Raw genomic sequence first — 15,685 nt, forward strand, 5'->3', positions numbered from 1 at the left:
GATTTTTGGAGAAACTTATAATTTAATAAGAACAATCAAAGTGCCATTTACATACCTGGATGAAGAAATGGGGAAGAAAATTCTAATCACTGATAAGACCAAGATTGGAATATGCAGCAACGATGTGGTCACCAAGTACAAAAAAATGTATAAAAAAAACTTGAAAGAATACAAAGAGCAATTACAAAATTGGCACCAACACACTCAAAACTATCATATGAAGAGAGACTAGCAAAACTTGAACTACAGACACTAGAGCAAAGGAGAGAGGAGATTTGATAGGTATTTACAGAATCATGAAAGGCATAGAAATTATTGATAGAGAGAATCTGATAAAATGGGATGATAGAAATACAAGAGGGCACGGAAAGAGAATCAAGAAAGACAGCTATAGAAGAGATCTGAAAAAGAACAGCTTTCCTCACAGAGTAATAGACTGTTGGAAAAAGTTAGATGAGAAAGTAGTGTGTGCAAAAACAATACACGAATTTAAAAATAGTTTAGATAAAATGAGATATGAAGACAGGACTCCACGAGCATAGCTCCCCTTCCCATAAAATATAACTAGGTAAATACATACTATATATATATGTGTATATATATATATATATATATATATGTGTGTGTGTGTGTATTTACCTAGTTGTATTATATGGGAAGGGAGCTATGCTCGTAGTGACCTGTCTTAGTATCGTTCAGCATCAAGTTTGTTCTTAAATTCTTGAATAGCATTTGCACATACTGTTGCATCATCTAATTTATTCCAGATATCCACCACTCTGTGTGGGAAGCTTTTTTTTTTTTTTTTTTTTTTTTTTTTTTTTTTTTTTTTTTTTTTTTTTTTTTTTTTTTTTTTTTTTTTTTTTTTCTCTCTCCAGATCTTTTCTATAACTATCCTTTTAGAGTTTCTTTTCATGTCCTGTTGCTTTTCTCTTGCCCCACTTTACTAAATCATCTGTGTGTGTGTATTTTATGGGAAGAGAGCTATGCTCGTAATGACCCGTCTTTGTATCTTTCAGTATCAAGTTTGATCTTAAATTCTTGTATAGTTTTTGCAGTCACTGTTTCCTCATCCAATTTATTCCAGATATCCACCACTCTGTGTGGGAAACTATTCTTTTTGAGATCTATAACTATCCTTTAAAAAAAAAAAATTGTGTCCTCTTGTTTCTTTTATCCCACTTTAGTAAATCATCTCTATCGAGGACTTCCATCCCTTTCATAATTGTGTAGATGGTCAGTAGATCTCCTCTTTCTCTTCTTTGTTCCAGGGTTGGTAGTCCTAGTTTGGACAATCTTTGTTCATATATCAGTCTGGAGAGTGTTGGTGCCATCTTTGTCATTGCTCTTTGAATTCTTTCTAATTTCTTTATATTCTTTTTAGCACTGGTTGTCCATAGTGTCACAGCGTTCTCCAATCTTGGTCTTATCAATGTAACTGATATTTTCTGTACCATTTCTTCATCCAAGTAGTCAAAGGCCACTTTCATTGATCTTAGTAAATTGAAAGTTTCTCTGACTATTTTGTTGATGTGTTTGTGTGGTGCCATGTCATTGCTGATAATTACTCCTAGGTCCCTTTCTGAGTTAACTTTTTTTAATTTCCTTTATGACAATTTTATATTGTCCCGATATTCTATTTTTACTTTTTCCAAATTCCATTATACTACATTTTTTTATGTTTAAAGTTCACTTAACCCTTTTGACTCCAGTCTGAAACTTTATACAGGTCTTTTTGTAGTGATTCACAATCTTCCTCTCTTTAGTAGTTTTGCATCATCTGCAAAGAAGTTCATATAACATTCCCCACCATGCATGTCATTATATATATGGCAAACATTATTGTAGCCAATACAGAACCTTGTGGGACTCCACTTATCATTTCTTCCCAGGTCTAGGTCTTCTCTCTAAGTACCACCCTCATTTTTTTCCTATTCAAGAAATCTTCCATCCATTCCAATAACTTTCCTTGTATTTCACCTATTATTTCAATTTTTCTTAGTAGCTTTTTGTGTGGTACTTAATCAAATGCTTTTTGTAAATCTAAGAAGGCACAATCTGCCCATCCATCCCTTTCATTATATCTATAAGCCTAGAGTAAAAGCAAATCAATTTTGTGGCACATGGTCTTCCACATCTAAATCCAAATTGTTTTGGATTTAGTATATTATTCTCTTCCAAATGTTTAATCCATTTACTTTTGATAACTTTTTCACATATTTTTGCTATTGTACTTGTAAGGGAGACTGGTCTATAGTTGGATTTTCCTTGTCCTCCTTTGTATATTGGTACAGTATTTGCATTTTTTTCAATCTTGTGGCACTTTAACTTCTTTGAGTGAGAAATCAGTAATCTTGTGTATTTTTTCAGTTAGTTCATCTATACATTCTTTTAATATCCAATTTGCAAATCCATCCAGACTGTGTGATTTTCTGACATCAAGGTTTTTTAGTTGGTCCCATATTTCCTTCTGTTTCACAATTCTTTCATGGGGGGGTGGGGGGATCTTTCTCTTTGTCCTTCTTCCCAATTTTGTGTACTTTCAATTGTGAATACAGATTTAAAATGATCATAATATCAGCCATTTCTACATCTATGTATTCATTATTCTCTTGACGCAGTTTCACTATTTCATGTTTTATCTTTTAGGCTGTCATTCACATACCTGTAGAATAGTTTTTCATACTTTCTCTTTCCTTCCCTATTTATTTTTACGTATTCATTTCTTAGTTTGATGCATATTTGCTACTTTTTTTTTTTCTCTCTCTCTCTCTCTCCATCTTTTCCAGGCTTTGTCTCTTCTATCTTTAGCCTCCTTACATTTTTGTTCTTGTACCCGCACTTTATGTACACCCATTGTTGTTTCTTCTTTGGTACATATTTGTCTATGACTTCATTATAATTTTCTTTTAATATATGTGTGTGTGTGTGTATTTACCTAGTTTTATTTTACAGGACAAGAGCTATGCTCGTAGTGACCTGTTTTCGTATCTGTCCGCATCCAGTTTATTCTTATTATCGTGTAAAGTTTTGGCATTCATTGTTTCTCTGTTCATTTTGTTTCAGACATCAATCACTCTATGTGGGAAGCTATTCTTTATCAGGTTGCTTCTATAAGTGTCCTTCTTTAGTCTCTCTTTGTGTCCTTTTGTTTCTCTTCTGTCCCAGTTTAATAAGTCATCTCTATCGAGGATTTCCATCCCTTTCATAATTCTGTAAATGCTCAATAAATCACCTTTCTCTTCTCTGTTCCAGTGTTGACAGATGTAATTTCTCCAGTCTTTGTTCATATGTCAGATTTGACAGTGTAGGTGCCATTTTTGTTGCTGCTCTTTGGATTCTTTCTAATTTTCTTATGTTCTTCTTTGTGCTGGTTGCCCACAATGTTGCGACATATTCTAATTTAGGTCTTATCAGTGTAACCACTATTTTTGTTAACTCTCCTCAGCCATGTAGTCGAAGGCCACTTTAATTGATCTTATTAAGTTAAAAGTCTCTCCATATAATCTATTAACATGTTTATCAGGTGTCAAGTCGCTTGATTGGTTACCAGATGTTTTCATCTGTTCAAGACATCTTCAGAGGTACAATACATACAGAGAAGAATGACAATATATATACAGATAAGAGAATAAAAGGAACATGGAAAGGTCCATTGTGACCTGCTCAACCCAGATGGGCAGGTTACAAGTCACTTTTTTTTTTATTTATTTCTTTTTTTTTATTATCCAATTTGTATTATCCTATACTCATATTCATGTTGTTCTCAAAGGTACTTTTGATGTTACATGATTCACAAATGATTCACGAATTCACAAAACTTAACCACTTTGGTAAGATGATGCCTATGTTGGTGTCATGAGGTGTGAGTGGGTACACAAGGGTGCCAGCATCGGCGTCTTGATTATATAGATATATTTTTTGTAGTTGTACATGAGTTATCCCTGGATTCTGTGAATTGGTTTGATCATGTTTTCTGTGTTTATTGTTACTCAGAGTAAAAGAGAACAAATGATACAGCAGTGACTATTTTATAATGCAAGTAGTGTGATGAATTGTACATATGGCAGCTGATGCTATGCACGATAATTTGACTTGTGCTGAAGTGGTTAAGATAATTTTTTTCAGATTTATTCAAATCAATGCAATGATTGAAGTCCCATATATGCACAAACAACCCACTTGGGGGACTTTAATCATTGCATTGATTGGAATAGATCTGAATTTTTTTTTTCATAATAACATTATGGAGAGGAATATTATTGAATTATGTTATATCAGAAGTACCTTTGAGAATAACACGAATATGAGTGTGGGATTATACATATTGGATAATTTCATTATTAAAAAAAGTTGTCGATGATAGACTTGTAATCTGACCATCTGTGTTGAGCAGGTCACAATGGACCTTTCTGTGTTCTTTTTATTTTCTTTCCTGTATGTATATATTGTCCTTGTTCTCTATATGTATTGTACCTCTTAAGATGTCTTGAACAGATGAAAATATTTGGTCACCAATCTTTTATTTTTCCCAGTGGTTTTTAGCATATGTTGTAAATCACATGTTTGTTGTAATTTTATTGCATATATATATATATATATATATATATATATATGTATATATATGTATGTATATATATTTATTTTAATGATGGTTTTTTCTCCATTTTTCTCCACCATCATTCAAAAATATGTCAATATTTTTATTCATCAGTCAGTATTTTTGATTATATATATATATATATATATATATATATATATATATCAACTTTGAAAGTGTTAAAAGATTTTTGGGATGGTTTGGACACATTGAAATAATGAGTGACGAAAGATTGGTAAAAGAGGTGTCGAAGGCAGAGGTGGAGGGAGTGAACTTGAGGGGATGACCGAAGATGAGATGGATGGGATAAAGGGCATGTTGAGCAAGGAAGGGGAAAGGCAGGAGACAAGGATGAGTAGAGAATGACTGTGTGTAGATGAAACTGTTATGCAAGGAAAGGAGGGGATGGGGGTAGGGGGTGCTTATGTGTGAATGATATTTTGATGCAGCCTGAAGGTATGCCTCCCCATCCTCTCTTTTTCTGCATGAGGGAATGGAGAAGGGGGTCACCATTATTTGAAGTGGCCTTGCTTTGGGAATACCCTGTCTTGCTACATTGCCTCTGACCCAGGGCAGTGGGCGGGATACAGGGATGACCTGTCATCCATGAGGAGCTAAGATGAGTGGGGGGAAAAGGTGGTGGTGGATGGGAGTGGAATGGGTGGGAGTAGACATGTGCCTTTGATTTGGCTACCTCACTTATAAAGGGAGGAAAGCTCATGGTATGTATGTATATGTGTGTGTGTGTATATATATATATATATATATATATATATATATATTTGTATAACACTGAATGGGTCCCAGTGATTAGAGATACATTTTAACAACCACAATGCACTTTGATTCTAAGCCATCAAAGGCCAGCATGTTGAAATTGAAATGTGGTACTGCCCAGGGCTCGAACCTGGCATCCTCATGACAAGTGCGACAGTGACTTGCCAACTAGGCTATCAAGAGAGATACAAGTTCAGCGCATTTTTTCTTATATGTATGCTTGAATTACATACACATGTGAAATTTTGTGTTCAACCCATCTCCACTATGATAGTACAATTGGAAGTATACAAACACGGGAAAGTATTTGTACATCTCTCTTGATAGCCTAGTTGGTAAGTCATTGTCACAGAGTTTACACACTTGGGTCAAAAAGGGGGGCTGAAATGGGATGGAGTGACAGGACTAGGCATCCTACTCTCTGTAACCATGAGGGGTATTTTCCTACAAGAAGTCAAGGCAATATATATATATATGTGTGTGTGTGTATATATATATATATATATATATATATATATATATATATATATGTGTGTGTGTGTGTGTGTATACGGGGGAGAGAGGATTACCCATGCTCATGCCAAATTTCTGAGAATAAAACAGACACCTTGATTGAACTGATTAAATTGTGTGTTAAAGATTGTAAATTTCAATTTAATGACAAATTTTATTCTCAGAAACTTGGCATGAGCATGGGTAATCCTCTCTGCCCCGTATTGAATAATTTATATATGGAGTTTTGAGAGAGAGAGAGAGAGAGAAAATATATATATATATATATATGAAAACAGGAGAAGAATTGAAAAATGTGTAGAGGTGGAACTTTGAATATGTTTGCTAAACACAGGATTTCATTGGGACCTGCATATGGTTTATCATGAGGACTGATTTAAAAAATTATTTGCCCCATCAATATCCATCAATACCTGAAACTCAAACCAGAGGTATATCCTTGAGAGACTGGCATTTGGGTCATTTTGACAACCAACAATTGTACCCCTTTTCCTACTACTAGCTGCTGCTGCTGCTACAACTATCTGGTGACACAGTGTCAGCCCTTCACTCATAGTCCTTCACAGACAGCAGTCCAGCCATTCTTTCCAATGAGATTTATGGGAAAAGTTGACCTTGCCAGATACTGTAGGACCATGCATTTCTAGTCAGAGAAGCTTGATAGCACTATATTTAACAGTTCTAATCTTATGATTGTATTTCCTAGTGTTAGATTAAAAAATTCTCTGGAATATTGTGTGTCAATGCCTTCATTTATGAGGGTATGGTAGGCTGCTGCCAGTGAGAACTTGTTTTAGGATGTTATAAAACTTACTGTATTATTATTTGTTACTTATATCTTTACTCTCTGTTCTCAGTCTTGGGTTCCTTGGTCTTATCTCTTTTATGTTCATGCCCTGACCTCACCACTTTTTATAATACATGACACCAATACTGCTTTACTGGGAGGGTGAAAAGTTTGGTTTGAAGGAGCAAGTGTTGATGGTGAGAAGTAAGTGTTTTAGGTTGGCTTGGGTAGTTTGCAGTACTGGGCAATGATACACATACAATGCACCTCTTACTAATACCAACAGCACTTGGCTCAGGGTTATATTCTGTCAGACTATAATTTTTACCTTTAATTTGGAGGCAATACTGAAGAACATAAATAGGCTTCCATGTGTAATTTGATTTGATTTGATTTATTTTATCATTATTTTATTGATTTATTTTTTTATATATATATTTTTTATTTATATCATTTTTCTTAAACACTGCTGCTGCTGTTGTTGATTTTTTTGCTGGGAGTAGGTATGTGGATGTCGTAAGTAATTGTTTGTTTCTCCTTGTTTTAGAGGGCGAGTGGGAAGAAGGTGGGTGAGTTTTTCCATTTTATTCGTTTTGGTGTTTGATGTGGTGTTCCTTTTCTAAATCTTGCTGAAACTTCATGATTTTAAATTTGATTTTTTGTTCCTCTTAATGATTCATATATAAGTAACTTGTAATGATTTTTATTAAGTAACAAAGAAAGGGTAATTACTAATTTATTGGTTTAAGGAACATTGATGTTTGTTATCAGTTTTAGTTTAGAAATACCCCAGCCTTAATCCCTCCTGCCCCACAATGCTGCCCAGAATCATTATCAAATGAAGCAATGGTGCCAATTTTACCTTTTGGTCATTAAATCGGCCATTAATATAAGCTGTATACTGGATATAATTTTGTAGCATAGTATTTTCATTCAGAAAAGGGGAATTATAGTAGTTGCCTTTGTTCTCCCTAATCCAAAGATTTTCTTGTGTTCATGTGAGATGTAGCAAAGTTTACTCAGCGTTAAGCCAAAAGTTGGTAATGGAATGAGGACATCCCAATTCTTTTAACATGCTTGTGTTATCCCACATGTGGTGCAAAGTTAGGTTTCCAAAACCAGTTTGGTCACAGAATCCATTGCGTCTGTGTTGTGGTCTCTGGACAGCCATGTCCCTGACCTTTTACTGTAGTGCAGCCATGGTGTGGTGTTGGAGACAGATGAGCATGTAGGGGGCTGGTGTTCGTGCATGAATTAAGGGAGAGCAACTAATGCATGTTGCATTTCTTGTTTTAGTGTTTTCTAATGGCATGATCCCTTCTTTGATCATAGCTTTTGTGTTCTTCAGCTTTCTTATCTATATTTATAAATTATTTTCATTCTTTTCAGTTTTCAGATTTCCTTGTACCACTTTGTTCATTTAGGTTTCAACATGAAGTAAGATAAAGTTATGTATTACAGAGAAGTGTATAAATAAATTTGTTGATAATAGATATAAAATGTGTTGTTGAAGTAGAGGGCAACAGAGATTATAGTGTCATAGTGCTGTATTAAAGTGCCCACTTTTGTGTAAGCTGTGGAGGCAGTATTAATCATATATGAGAAACCATGGTGAAGAGTAGATTTTTAAAACAACATTATGCATACAATGGGAAGACCTTCCCCAGAAATATAATGAAGAATTGTAGTATCGGTGTAAAAACTTATTTTAGGAGCAACTGTAGATTGTTAAAAGAGTAAGCATTATTGCTAGTATTAACCTAGTTGTATTATATGGGAAGGGAGCTATGCTCGTGGTGACCCATCTTTGTATCTTTCAGCATCAAGTTTTTTCTTAAAATCTTGAATAGTGTTTGTACACACTGTTTCTTTGTCTAATTTGTTCCAGGTATCTACCACTCTGTATGGGAAGTTTCTTTTTGTGTCCTCTTGTTTTTCCATTGTCCCATTTCAATAAATCTTTCTTATCTATGATTTCCATTCCTTTCATAATTCTATAGATATTTAGTAGGTCTCCTCTTTCCCTTCTTTGTTCCAGAGTTGGTAATTCTAATTTGGACAGTCTTTGTTCATATGTCATTTTGGAAAGAGTTGGTGCCAGTTTTGTTGTTGTTCTTTGTATTCTTTCTCATTTTTTTATATTCTTTTTGGTACTGGGTGTCCATAGTGTTGCTGTGTTCTCGAGTTTTGGTCTAATTAGTGTAGTTAAGTTTTTTTTTATCATTTCCTCATCCAAATAGACAAATGCCACTTTTATTGACCTCAATAAATTGTAGGTTTCTCTGACTATTTTATTAATATGTTTGTCTGGTGTCATATCTTTGCTGATCATCACTAAGGTTTTTTTCCGAGTTTACTTCTTTTGACCTCTTCTTCACCAATTTTATAATCTCTCAATATTCTGTTTTTAGTTTTTCCAAATTCCATTATACTACATTTCTTGATATTGAATTTCACTTCCCACTTTTGAGTCCATTTCCAGATCTTGTCCAAGTCTTGTTGTAATGAGTTGCAATCCTCCTCAGTTTTTACTTTCTTTAGTATTTTTGCGTTGTCTGCAAAGAAATTCATATAACACTCTACTCCTTCATCCATGTCATTTATGTATACAGGAGTCTCATTTATGTATAATTGGAGTCTCATGGAACAGTTCTTTGTTTGATACGTAGACATAACAGTGATATCCCCATGATTCTCCAAAGGCACTTGGTAACAGTACCATAGACTTTTGGATGCCTTTTTAAGTCGGCATTCAGTGTTCATGCCCCACAGCCATACAGCAAGACAGAATCTCGGTACTGTAAACATATTGGCCTTATACTCTGGTTGAGTGAGTATATAACATTATGGGTAATGTCAGGCCCTTCAAAGGACTTCCTAACACGACCCATCACGGTTATGCACTACATTACTAAGATATGTGAAGCTCTCCAAGATCTCGGTGTCTTTACCACATGTATGGACATATTGAAATGTGTCATCCAGTAAACCCCCAAATGCTGGTCTTGGTCTTGGTCAAGTAGTCTTGAAGTCCAGGGTCTTCTACAAATTGATTGATTTTCCAGCATTTCATGTGACATCACACCATTCCTTGACTGGAAACCTTGACAGTGTCAACCACTTTAAATTGATAGTCTACTACTGTATACTCCTGGGCACATACATCATTCCCAATATCAAGATGAATTCCAAGTGGATTACTTCTCAAGATTTTCTTAGATTTGATATTTAGTGAACTCCTATTCATATAGTGTCTGAGGAACCGACATTCTCAAACAACCAGCACATGAGGAATTTGTGGCTGAATTCAAATAACTGGCAGATGGTTGTAAATTCTTGTTGTGACCATCATGTGGCACTGGCTCTTTTTGCCTGGTTTATGACTAATTTTTACTATGTATAAGCAATCTAGTACAGTACATTACAAGAGAGTATATTACCATGCCAACCATTAAGGGGAAAATTGGAAGAGGATTGTTTTTAGCTTCAAGGAGAATATAGAAATTTGTAAAATGATGTAGAGGTGTGTAATTAGGTATTTCAGTTTGAATGTTCAGAGATGAACAAAATTATAAAGAAATTAATTTTTTGTTTGGATGTGGAAGCTAAAATTTTTAAGTTGAGCGCCTCTGTCCAGTTCATTTTTATGCCGCTACCCTAGCAGCACAGCACTGTAGCCCAGGTGCCACCAGTTTACTTATGAATGAGATTAGACATGTGCCCCGTTCATACCTGGGAAGTGATTTTATCTCAGAATAATGTACTCAATGCATTCCTTATTTTTCATCCCTGGTTATCTAGTGTAAATTTAGTGATGATAGTGGCAGTACTAAAATCTTGGTTACCACTATATAGTCCTTTAAAGCCCTAAAATTGGGCCATCTTGATGGAAACAAAGGAAAATATGGTGCAAAGATGATTCATGTGGCACATGCATTAATGAAGAGGTAATCACCAGAGGTGGAGGCAGAGTTTTTTGAGGTTAAAGGCATTGTATTTTATTTATTTATTTTCCTATTTGTTACTTTACCTGTGTTAAAATGTGTGTAGTAACATTTACATACATAATACAGTGGTGCTAGTTTAACGGGTACTCGTAGGGCCCATATTCACTAAAATATCAATTTATGAACAGTTCAAGATAAGAACAGCCTTCTGAAATGTATCTTGTTTGTAAGTTGAGTAGTCTGTATAAAGTTAGGTTATCCTTTCTATTTGTTAGCAGAAAAGTGTTGTACATTGCATAATGCCAGGTTTTCTGATCTTGACAAGATGTAATCAAAGTGATTTATTATGAAATGTTCAAAGAGCGCAGTTATTACTGCACCATTGTTATTTGAGAAAGTTAATGACTTGTGTAAACATATAGACATTAAAGGATGTAAATCAAGTTCATGCTGGCTCACAAGGTTCAAGACTTGTGGAACTGGGACAACACCGGATTGATGTCCATGAATACCCACTAGTAAGGCTAATGTGGCTGCAATTGAAATATTTACATGAAAAAAAAAAAGATAAATAAATAAATAAATAGATAAAATAAATAAAAGAAAATAAATTTGGCATACGCCTGAAAGGAGGAGCTAGTAATGATGTGTAGTTGGTACCAGTGTCTAGTTGACACATATATCAGGATGTTTTATCACTTTAACAGTATACCTAGGGATATTGCATGACGTGCCTTTGGGCTGACACACAACCTTTGGGGCTCCCCTCACCAGCCTTAAGGTGCTTTCATAGCTGAACATTACTTCCCACCATTCTGATGTTCAATGCTGATATTTCTTGCAGGAGATAATTTCTCTCTCTCTCTCTCTCTCTCTCACTATATATATATATATATATAATATATATATATATATATATATGGGAAGTTCTTCCTGCAGATGATGCTGGATGATTCTAATTGACATGTCTTTCAGAAGATCTGGGTGCATTTCCTTCAGTGTAACTATTACAGCTAGATTATGCATCACTTCTCTTGAAAATCTTTTGGTCCTTGGTGTAGTCTTCTGTGCTGCTCCCAATCTTGGTTTCTTTGCAAGAACTGCACCAGCTGGTAATGCAGCCACTGTGTGTTTCAGCCAGTAAATAGTCTTTCTGCATACCCTGATTTCTCATGCTACATGGATGACAGACATTCCTTGTTCTAATAGAGCTAAAGCACATGCTTCTTCCTGTAATGTAACCTTGGTCCAATCTATATTGGTGAAGTGAAAGCAGTTACAGGATGATAAACTGGGCATATCATTAAGAATGGCAGTAGGCAGAGAAGTGCCACAAACATTCTCTCCTAATCAGAGCGTGAAGCCCATTGACACTCCCATTGTGTCAGTCAGACAGACACAGGTGTCATCTCTAGCTCCTTTCAGACATAACAAATTAAAATTAATGTGTTCACCCAAAATGCTGTGTGGACTTTATTTATTTTATTTAATTATTCAATTTTTTATATTTTCCATGTAGATATTTGGCAGCCACTTTAATATGTACTGTGCAGTTTTAACATAGGTTTGTATCACCTTTGTACACAAATATATTTCATACATACTAATTGTCCCATGTGCTGGCATGCGTTGTGTTTGGTCATGGAAAATCATGTTTAACTGGCAAAATTGTTTAACCAGCAGTTTTAGATATTTGTGGATGCCAGATTAAAGAGAGTTTATTTTTGGGTGTTGTGACCACAACCCTGCAATTCAGTAGGATCCTGCAGTGACTATGACCAAGTATGCCAATGATTTCCCTTGCCACTCTTCTGGCATTATTTGTACCAAGTCCAGTGTAGTCCTCATCTCAGAAAACAGGCTCCAGTAGTGTTCAGCCATCTAGGCTTAGCAAAATTCAGAGGGAGAGAAATGTTAGTGTTCCTGGGGCCTGTATCTGCACTGAAGTCACTGAAAATAAGTATTTACTTGATTGTAGTATATAGGAAACAGCAAAATTCATGGGGGTCTTGTCTAACACTTCATTAAAGTGTCTAGATTAAAATTCATGTATTGTTAGTTATCATGCCTGTATAAATCTTCATGAATAACTTGAGCTATACCACCTTGGTGCTCCAGGAATTGATGCACCTTTATAGAAAACTGGTTCTTCATATCCTTCAGACAATGGCACATTTCCTTTATTTTTATCGCACTCATAGGGCTGTCTCCACAAGAGACAATCCTGATTGGAAGAGATGAATGGGATGCCTATAGAACTCATGGCTTGGGCAAAATGATCAAACCCATTGAAAGTCATCATTCCCAAGAATGTCAGGTCGAACAGTCCTGTCGCCATGAGGAATACCACAGCTGGTATGGGATTTTCCCACACATCCCTTATGGAGTATATACTGTGTTGTTGGCATGCATGATCCTGTACAAAGCAGACTTCCATAATGTCTTGCATAGTCTGGGGTGAAATGTTGCATCCTGAACAATTATTTGCACTGTGGTCATCCAGCCTCTTCTGGTAGCTTAGAAGAGCTGGATGGTTGCTGCACCACAGTCTGGCCAGGTGGACTCTGGCCTTTCAGGAGAGAGAGGATTCAGAGGGATGGATATCAAGGGGTCTGGTATGCAGTAATGTTTTGTTTTTCAATTAGTTGATGGAGCACTGAGTGATATGATTATGGATATGCTTTTGGAGGCAGGTGTCTGGTGGATGTGGAGGAAGAGAAGAGAGTATTTGTGTGTGAAATGGGTATTTGGGTGTCGTTTTGATGTTTGACGTGTGGGTGTTCTACTATGTAGTGTAGTGGGTGTGGAGTGTTTGTGGAGGCTGCAGCAAGTGTTTGTGTGCTCCTGATGTCCAGGTGATCCTTGACTTTTAGGACTTTCATTTCATTATGTAAATGATCTGTAGGTGTTGTATTTGTGCAGCCTGTAATTGTCTTTATGGCTTTGTTTTGTATGGTCTGTAGGGTGTTGTGGTGTGTCATAGTGAAATTAGGGGCCCATGCAGAGCTCACATAATTCACCACTGTGTGCAATAATTCTAGGTTTACTTTAGTCTTGTGCTATTTAAATGACATGGATGTATTGTATGTTACACCAAAAATCTTGGGTGTATATTTGTGTGGTATGAGAGTATTGGGGATATAGAGGCACATTATGTATTTGTGTTACATCGTTCAATTGATGAGAAGTGTGGTTGTAGATTTGGTTGATTATTTTCAGTAGTGAACCAGGTGTGTGTTGAGGTACAGTTTTAGTGTTTCTGCATCTTTGTCTGCGTTATGGTGTGTGCATGTAATTATGTCGTCTACATAAGAAGATATTTGTATTTCCTGTTGAGAGTTATTTTGAATGGGAAGGGTGGCTGCATCAGAGCTTGATCAGAGACCTTGGGGGGGCTGGGGACACTGTGTGAATGAAGTGGCCTGTGGTACGTACTCTCAATTAATGGTAATGGCTTGAACATGTGAATATTTTTCATTTTGTTATCTTGACCTCATGAAACCCTCTTATCCTTAATCAGGAGATCTTTTTCAGTGAAATCCAACCACTATCAGTGACCTGAAAGCGTTGAGAGTAATAACAAGATACACCAAAACCACCCTAATAGAACACCTACACACACAAGTTAAATTCTCCCCAGAGAACACCAATTGAAAATGATAGATACATGGTCCAGTGATGGTTATCTGCATGTGGTGGCCCTGGAAGATGGATAGCAATGCTGCTCATTTTCAAAACCAGCTTAACCCCTCATCTCCATCAGGAGGTGCAGCCCTGAGGGGCAAACACTCAGTCTGACTGGGCCTATGATCAGCTTATCAATTTCAGCTTTATTTCTTTTCACTCTTTCTCTTGGAAAGCTGGTAACCAGTGACAGTCCCACGCTGATACAGCACAGACAAAAGTCCAAAGTTTCTTCCTAGAGAGATCTGTGCCAGCCACTGTAGGGATATGGGTTTTCCACTTCATGAATCTTAAAGCAATGACTGATTGGTTGGTGACAGGTACACATCAGCCCCATTAGAAAAATCACTCCCAAGAAAAGCAAGAATTAAATTGGGATGTTTGTGTTCAATACTATCTAGTGTATCATACCAGCACAGAATAGGCCTGGCAACATTAACAAACTGCCCCAGAAGTAACCACTACTCAAAGAACACCAAACACTTCATTTTACATCACCCCATCTTTGCCATACCTTGACAATAGGACAAATATTTTTATGTAAGTCATGTATGGGTCAATCCAAGAAAGATCTGGGACAAAATTGTGATTTGGTTGATTGATTGTTGTAAAAAGGTGCAGTATTTCCACAAGTTTGCCAATATGTTTGTTGGGTGACAGGCTGTCTTTTATCAGCACTCCCAGGTGTATCTCTTAATTTACCTTGTAATTGATCTATTTCCCAAGGAATAATTTAGGAATGAGTTATTGCCCATTTACAATATATCACTTTATGATTTTTGCATTGTCTGTAGATGTGTACATGTGTCCTATGGTAGGCATTAGTTGGCTATAAAGGCAGGCTTTGCACAGAACATCTTGGCAAGTTCATATACTTCAGTAGCAGCATGTAGTTTCACGAGAGGGTTGAAACCTCCGTATACTCATCAGCTGGAGTAATCTTTATAATTATGTGCTATATTCAGTGGGAGGTGAGCCAGATGTTGTTTGCTGACGACACTGCGCTTGTAGCAGTATCAGAGGAGGGATTGAGGAAGGTAGTGACAGAGTTTGAGAAGGTGTGTGAAAGAAGGAAGCTGAAGATAAATGTGGGCAAAAGGAAGGTGATGAGATGTACAAGGGGAGAGAGTGACAGTAGGCTGGAAGTGAGCATTAAGGGTGAGAAACTGGAGGAAGTGGGTAGTTTTAGATACTTGGGTGCAAATGTGGCAGGAAAGGGAGGAGTGGGGGTGGAGGTAGAATGTAGATTGAGAGAAGCGAGTAAATGCCTTGGTGGATTAAAAAGTGTAATGAGAAATAGACATCTGGGAATGGATGCTAAGAGGAGGTTATATGAAGGAGTGATTGTGCCAACAGCAATGTACAGGGCAGAAACAT

The 15,685-nt window shown here is 36.3% G+C and overlaps 1 protein-coding gene across 14 annotated transcripts in view; it reads left to right on the plus strand.

Annotated features, from left to right (window-relative positions):
• Positions 1–15,685, plus strand: part of MTA1-like (metastasis associated 1-like) — a 302,424-nt gene that overhangs the window by 247,618 nt on the left and 39,121 nt on the right. For 7 of the 14 annotated variants that reach the window (XM_076192742.1, XM_076192745.1, XM_076192734.1 and 4 more), the window contains one exon: positions 7,225–7,246. The exons of 3 other annotated variants lie outside the window; for them this stretch is intronic. In XM_076192742.1, the coding sequence (XP_076048857.1) occupies positions 7,225–7,246 (22 nt within the window). The remainder of the gene's footprint in view (positions 1–7,224; positions 7,247–15,685) is intronic. 4 more of the 14 variants (XM_076192744.1, XM_076192747.1, XM_076192736.1 and 1 more) reach the window with 1 other exon arrangement.

Source organism: Oratosquilla oratoria, chromosome 11 (assembly GCF_046742065.1).
Source record: "Oratosquilla oratoria isolate Oo_2021 chromosome 11, ASM4674206v1, whole genome shotgun sequence".
Taxonomy (NCBI): domain Eukaryota; kingdom Metazoa; phylum Arthropoda; class Malacostraca; order Stomatopoda; family Squillidae; genus Oratosquilla; species Oratosquilla oratoria.